The sequence below is a fragment of the Cynara cardunculus genome (genome assembly GCF_001531365.2).
Source record: "Cynara cardunculus var. scolymus isolate 2C chromosome LG 15, CcrdV1, whole genome shotgun sequence".
NCBI classification, from domain to species: domain Eukaryota; kingdom Viridiplantae; phylum Streptophyta; class Magnoliopsida; order Asterales; family Asteraceae; genus Cynara; species Cynara cardunculus.
The window spans coordinates 15,210,972-15,218,062 of record NC_037542.1 but is presented as its reverse complement, the minus strand read 5'-3'; the positions used below and the strand labels follow the sequence as shown (position 1 = coordinate 15,218,062).

Here is a 7,091-nt window from a genome sequence, read left to right as displayed (position 1 = left end):
AAAAATGAGGAATTTCAAATAGTTAATTTGATACTAATATCGATATATTTTTGTCAAATTTTTATGATATCGTCAAACATGTATTTTATTTAAAAATAAAAACATCATCGCTTTCTCAAAATCACATAAAGTCATATTATAACATCGACTGAGATAAATAATAAAATGAAATATTAAAAACACGATGTATCTCGCTGCATTGCGCGAGTACTCTTCTAGTATATTATATATAATCAATATATATGTAAAATTAGAATTGATCATCTTACATTAATTGTTATATAAAGTTGAGTTCCATTTGGGATTAAAACATGGCAATATATCTAAGGACTGAGATGAATTGCATTTTGTAATGGTTAGCTGAAGTTCATATATATATATATACCTATATATATATATATATATATATATAAAGTAGAAGGTGTTGAAAATGATACATACATTGAGTTACACATGATGATGATGATGATGATGATGATGAAACCATTGTTCAAGTCGAAGCTGCTTTAATGGAGGACCAATCTCTGGTTTTCCCTTTCGTGGACACTTCCACTTTCCACTTATTTCAATGTTTGTCACATCTGCTAATGTCTTTCTTTCATCCTTCATCTTGTTCTTACCAATACCATTACCAACAAATGGTGATGATGATGAAGCTGTCCTTTTCAACTCATTCTTACCAGTTCTGACATCTTCTCTTTTGCGTTTCACTGAAACAAAACCATTCTCCACATTTTCATCTTTCACTTTTATTTCAATTGCGCTCTCTTTTGTTACTGAATCTTTTACTCTTTGGCCTTCCAGGTTTTGATTGCAAATCAAGTCATCTCCTTCCTTCCTCTGCAAGTTGAAAATCTTAAAACAAAAGATATGCATAGCATCATGCAGGCTGCAATAAGTATCTGCTTTACCTTTCCATTACAACACTCCATCGTGTTTTCTTCATCATCACAAAGAATGACATCATCCAATGGTGGAGATTCATATGCATAGCTTGAGAACCACTTGTCAATGCCAGGAGCTTCTGTTTTAATTTATAAACACACAAATAAACTACATCTTTCAGAATACTATATACCATCTACAAATTCCAATGTTAAATTCATGCAATAAATAAATATTAAAGTATAAAACTTCATATTTTCAGAGGATATCATGTCATGCATACCAGGGGAGAGCACAGGCGAGTCTGAAACCTAACAAAGTATAGAGAAATTTGAAAATTCAGTTAATTCATCCATCCTGATCCTTCAATGAGCACAAGTCAAATACTTTAACTTGATTGAATTTCATAAAAATGATGTTAATACTCCTAAACATCTTTACTTATGAAACAAGTCCTTAAAATTAATTGAGAAAATGAAAATCAATGATCCTACCTGGTTGAGACAATGATTATCACACTTGTTATCTTCCTCAGATTGGTTGCATTTGATCAGCATACTTGATATGCTTTTCTTTTTCATCATGCCATCATTTTCCCCACCTCTGATGAACTCCCTTGAATTTTCCACCACACTGGACTCCTCCCTGTAACCTTGGCTTTCTTGATGATCGGAAAATCCAAAATTATCATTGGTTTCCAACACAAGAGATTCGTATTCATAGCTTGAGAACCAATTCTTGATGTTGGGAGGCTCTGATCAATAGAACCAACAGAAATTAGATACCATACATTGTTACCTTGTTAAAGCAATAACTTGAATGCTTCAATTTTTAGACTTGATGATGTACATACCAGAAGGAGGCAACAGAGAATCTGGAGTGCCCAATCCCTAACAAGGAACAGATAGAAGAAATTCAGGATCACAACAAAAAATGAATAAACCGAAACCTTTATCCCTTCCAACTTCCAAATTAGACGTGCATAACAACAACAGCACACAAGCAACAAAAAAAGAACAATAAGCATACATGATATAAGTCGAAGCAAATACAAATCATGGAGCCTAATCATGTTATGGGTGTGGCAGCTTAATACTTCAAATTGAAAGTATTATGTTATTTTATATGTTACTTTAGATTAACATGGCTATTATCACATTGAAGTTGAGAAAAAGTGACTTGTTTTTTTGTGAAGAGCGACTAGAAAGAAACACAGACTGGTATGTTGAACCCATGAAGAAGCTAGACGAGTATGAGTAGAAGTATTATAGGTTGTCTTAAGCTTTTAGGTTAGAAAGCTAAGGATAAAAGCCTAATTAAGCTAGACGAGTATGATGTTATCAAATATTTACTCAAGGATAAAACCCTAATTAAGCTTCTGTGATACCTGACAATCAGAATCGTGTTGTTGAAGGAAGCTAGTTGAATTTTCTGCAGGGGAACTTGACTAATCAGATTCCATAGAGAAGGAGGAGGAGGAGGAGGAGAAAGTTAACAGCGGATTCACCTGATTCCTCCAAACTTGCAACTGCATCGGCAATGAGAATCATCTCTTCTGTTGGATTTTGAGTGCTTTGTGAATTGTGATGAATGAACAAGGAATAGAGGATTCTGAAATTTTGGAAAGAAAACCCGGGCATCCATTTTGGCGGGAGAATTTCAAAGATAGATGGATTGCTCAAAGCCCAACCCAAACAATAGCCCAAAATACTGATTCAATTCAATAAATGCCAATATGCTTATTTTATTTTATACTTCTAAACTGTGATGGCCAAAAACCAGTCATGGGTCAAGCTTAATCGGTCTCAAACTTTTTCATAATCAGCCATAACCGGTCTCGGTTGAAAATGATAGGATCGGTCAAGGTATTTCATAACCGGTCATGGGCCGCCGGTCCCGGCATTAAAAAATAAGATATTTTTTTAATGATATATATTTTTAATACATTAAAAAATTTATAATTTTATCACTCAAATACACTTTAAAAATACGTTTTTAATGTAATTAAAATTACATTGTCTTATAAAAATACATTATAAAATTATTTAAAATACATTTACTTGTAAAATTTAATGAATTTTCGGACCAGGCCTAGCCGGTCCTATAACCGGTCCCGGTCCCACGAAACTACTAAAAACCTCAACAGGTCCCGGTTTCCGTCCCATAACCGGTCCCGGTCCCACGAAACTACTAAAAACCTCAACAGGTTTCGGTTTTCGGTCCCATAACCGGTCCCGGTCCCACGAAACTACCAAAAACCCCAACAGGTCCCGGTTTTCGGTCCCATAACCGGTCCTTAGTGGTCTAGGTCCCGATCCTCCGACGGTCCCCGACCAGACCGGGCCGATTTGTTCATCACTACTTCTAAACAAAACTATGCTACAAATATACATTACCTTTTACTATTAAATCTAAAATATTTAAATTACAATACAAGTTATACCAGAAAAATAAAAATTGTACTTTTTTTTTATTTTGACACTTATATCGTGGTATCTTTTTTAATCTTTAAAAAAATCTTTAATTTAATATAGTTGTTGAGAATGTTCTAATACATCAGTGTTTATTTATATACTAAAATTTAAGCAAAAAGAAAAAACATAAGAAAATATATATCAAAAGATTTTAAAAAATAGGTTCGAGATCCACTAAAGTAGGTAAGCCACTAAAGGTTGTTCGAGATCCAATTGATGTTCATATAAGAAATGCAAATCGCCCTTCTCTTGATACCTCTGATTCTTGCAACTTCATACTTTATATAGTACACTGATGATCCCTATGTCATATATACTACTGTTGAAAGGAGAACTGTAATTACAATTGAATGGTGATCCCTTTTTAGATGACCACATGCATAGATACCTATTAATTTTAAGATGGTTGGTTTTTCAATTTGTTTATACCAGAAGAATACTCACGTAATACAGCAAAATACATCTCGATTTTAATGTTCTATTTTCTTATTTGTTTATGTCGATGTTATAATACGATTTTATGTGTTTTTAAGAAAGCAATAATGGTTTTATTTTTGAATAAAATATAAGTTCGAAAATATTATAAATTTTTGAATATATATATATATATATATCAACTATTTAAAAGTTCTCATTTTTTATGTAATTTCTTTAAATTTTTTTATTATAACTTATTTGAGTTTTAATAATGAAATAATTTATTTTTTGTTTAATAATATAACATTTTATAAATATAATAATTAAATATTCTGTTAGAACTCAATGATTATCTTAATTATATTTTAAATTTTTTATATTTAAAATGAGATGTTTATCTGCAGTTAGTTACACGAATTTAGATATTGAGCTTTAATAAGTTGTACTTACGCACAATCTACTTGTAATATTGAGTTTTAAGAAATATGCATTAATAAACAGTACTTTACGCATAAAAGTGGTTTTTAAGAGTTTTTGTCAAATACTTTATAATATAGTATAGATAAGATGTCATATGGAGACGAGGGGGGATTCCATCGATGAGGTTGCTTCGTAAGTCTGCTTTGAAGCAAGTAATAAATGGTTTTTATTCAATGTTACTTTTTTATTGTGTTGTATCAATCTAATTCTATTATTTTACCAGTAACAGATTAATCAAAAGTAAGACATTTGGTATATCAATCAATTTTGAAAGCAACTATTTCTTTTCTTTTGGTTCACACAACCTCATGAATACATCAGATTGTGTGCGATTTTTATGTCTTCTTTTTATCCTAAACTTTTATGGTTTTGGTTGGGTCATGTTATTTTTTTTAATATGTAAATAGAAACAAGTAATTTAAAGTCAAGAAATAAGTTATACAGATGTAACGCTCTGGTAGAAGAATTTATGATGAGGTGTTATTACCCACACACAATCCTCAATCTTACAAACAACAAAATCAAATTCGATCTGCTATCCACCTCATCGCTCTTCTCTTATTAATTTGTGCTATCATCCTCTGGTTCTTCTCAAGTAATTAACTGCTTTTCAGCTTCAAATTTAACTGGTACTTACATTGGCAATAGAAACCCTAATATATATACCTACCAGGATTCGATAAGTTAGAAGAATTCACACAATCAATTTTTGATATAGTTAGTATAGTTAACTGTTTATTTTTACAGGATCTTCATAGATTTGGTCAAATTTATATGATAGAGGATGATGCTATGTGATAAATGTGATTAGGAGGATGTCTTATGATCCTTCCCCAAACATACTCATTTAGTGTTGACATTTAACTAAGATTGATCTAAAGGTGAAGATCTCTTCTAACGCTTCTCATCGAAACCCAACCCATAATGTAACATGGTTAAGCTTATTTGTAATTTATCTCACAACTAGAGAATTGAATGGTGTGAAAAGTGTTGGTCTTTGCTAAACTGCAAGTAACATTTTCCTTTTAATTGTCTAAATACGCTTTGATGGAATTTGCTCAAGGATGTAGAAAATCGAAACTTATAACAAACAATAAAAAGAGCAAATAATAAAGGGTTTTTAGCCTAGAGGTATCGTAGTCCTTTACCTTATAGGAGGTCAGAGGTTCAAACCTCACTAAAAGTGAAGAGGGTGTGTGAGTTTATTTATTCTAGCAAATAACCAACAGACAATTCAGAAAAACATAACATGAAGAAAACGTTAGTGATAAATGAAGTTAAGGGAGTTAAAATCCAAGGACAAAAAATGTCGATATATCATAGATAAGGGTGTAATATAAAAATAAAAAGGGGGTAAATACAAAGTCCCATTCATCCTCTGATCCATCGCCGCTCTAATTCGTAAAACCTCAGGTGCCGATTAGCATAGCAGACGCCATTTTTACAGAAAAACAACAGTAATAGTAAGTTTGTTGAAGTAAGTAGGTTCGTTCTTCTGGTTTCTAGAATATGGAAAGTAGTAGCGGCAGTATAATTGTATCAAAAGGGATGCAGAATCCATTTACTTTCAAGGTGGGTCAAGTGTTTACTGGATTTGGCGTCGGATGTGGTCTTGGTATCGGAGTTGGAAGGCCTATAAATCTAGGTAAGGTAATTTCTTCTATGTTTTTGTAATAAGATGAAATTTGGGGGAATTTTTAAACCTAAAGATGATGATACCACCTGTATGTAATTATTATATGCATTTTTTTTATGTTTTGAATCACAGATTGTTGAAATGTTTGTGATTGATCGTGATGTTATAGAACTGTTTTCTTCTTTCAATTCCTAGAATGTACTTCAATTTCTGTCTGTTGTGCGAATTAAAATATAAACCGTACGTATTGATCGAAAAGTTGTAAACCATTTTGGTTGGGACAGATTGATGAATTGTATTTGGGACAGATTGATGAATTGTTTCGGATATTACAGGTGCAATACCAGTATTAAATCAAGTTATGGTTGCTGCTAGAGGAGCATCAGATGTTTTTTCTGGTGTTGGAAGGCATGTTAACCACTCTGTAAGCTAATTCAGTTCCATAGGCTGTGTGTGTGTGTGTGTGTGTATATATATATATATATCTATATATATATATGTATGCTTATTATTGGTAATGAAATGATATTCTTTTCAGTTGAAAATGGTGGGAGCGAAAAACATTGAAGCAGGCATTGGGTGTGGAGTTGGTTTCGGCCATGGTTTTGGAGTTGGTATTCATTCATGTTTCATGTTGAAAATTTAGTAATACTAGTCACTTATGGTCTTAATTGAAACAGAACAATATTGCATGCAGGTCTTGCTATAAAGCCTGGGGTTGTACATCAAATACAAATTAGTCTCATTGTATGTGGCTTGCTTTGATCATATATCAAGTCTTATAGTTTTGCTTGCATCTTATACCAACTCCATACCTTTCTTCCTTCCAGCAAACTGCCACAAAGTTGATGATGAGATTTGGAGTGACACCCAATTTGTTTTCCCAATCTGGTGATGACCGAAATCCACTGGCAACAGACTTAAACACAAGAATGAAAGAATCACTAAAAAACCCATTGAGTTTGTCACATGGGAGTCGTACGGAGAAGGTCATTAGCAATTTCTTGCAAACTCCTCTTGTAGAAGGTGAAGCCAAGAAGCTTGAGGTAATGTGACCATTTAAGTTTGCCTCTGCCCATGGGTTATTTGTGTAATTGACTTAATGGGTTTGTAATGACCCTTGGGTTATTTGTGTAATTGACTTAATGGGTTTGTAATGACCCATGGGTTATTTGTGTAATTGGCTTAATGGGTTTGTA

General features: G+C 32.6%; 2 protein-coding genes across 2 annotated transcripts in view; one reads left to right on the top strand and one right to left on the bottom strand.

The window, feature by feature from the left end:
- Positions 1-447: 447 nt before the first annotated feature.
- On the bottom strand, positions 448-2,435 carry LOC112528587. The gene is made up of 6 exons (XM_025139610.1): positions 2,382-2,435; positions 1,739-1,775; positions 1,380-1,639; positions 1,169-1,196; positions 912-1,024; positions 448-840 (listed from the first exon to the last, which is right to left on the bottom strand). Exons 1-6 carry the CDS (start codon positions 2,433-2,435, stop codon positions 448-450), a joined length of 885 nt encoding a protein of 294 aa, XP_024995378.1.
- Positions 2,436-5,641: 3,206 nt separating this feature from the next.
- The window catches only part of LOC112527851, a 2,273-nt gene continuing 823 nt past the window's right edge, over positions 5,642-7,091 (top strand). Inside the window, exons 1-5 of the mRNA XM_025138680.1 lie at positions 5,642-5,901; positions 6,228-6,316; positions 6,431-6,506; positions 6,590-6,639; positions 6,723-6,938. Coding sequence (XP_024994448.1) covers positions 5,766-5,901; positions 6,228-6,316; positions 6,431-6,506; positions 6,590-6,639; positions 6,723-6,938 — 567 coding nt within the window. The 5' untranslated portion in view covers positions 5,642-5,765. The remainder of the gene's footprint in view (positions 5,902-6,227; positions 6,317-6,430; positions 6,507-6,589; positions 6,640-6,722; positions 6,939-7,091) is intronic.

Coding starts and splice junctions, on each gene's coding strand:
- LOC112528587 (XM_025139610.1), bottom strand. CDS start 2,435: ATGATTCTCATTGCCGATGCAGTTGCAAGTTTGGAGGAATCAGGTGAA. Junction 1,776..2,381: donor AGGAATCAGGTGAATCCGCT/GTTAACTTTCTC, acceptor GTTCCTTGTTAG/GGATTGGGCACTCCAGATTC. Junction 1,640..1,738: donor TTCTCTGTTGCCTCCTTCTG/GTATGTACATCA, acceptor TCTATTGATCAG/AGCCTCCCAACATCAAGAAT.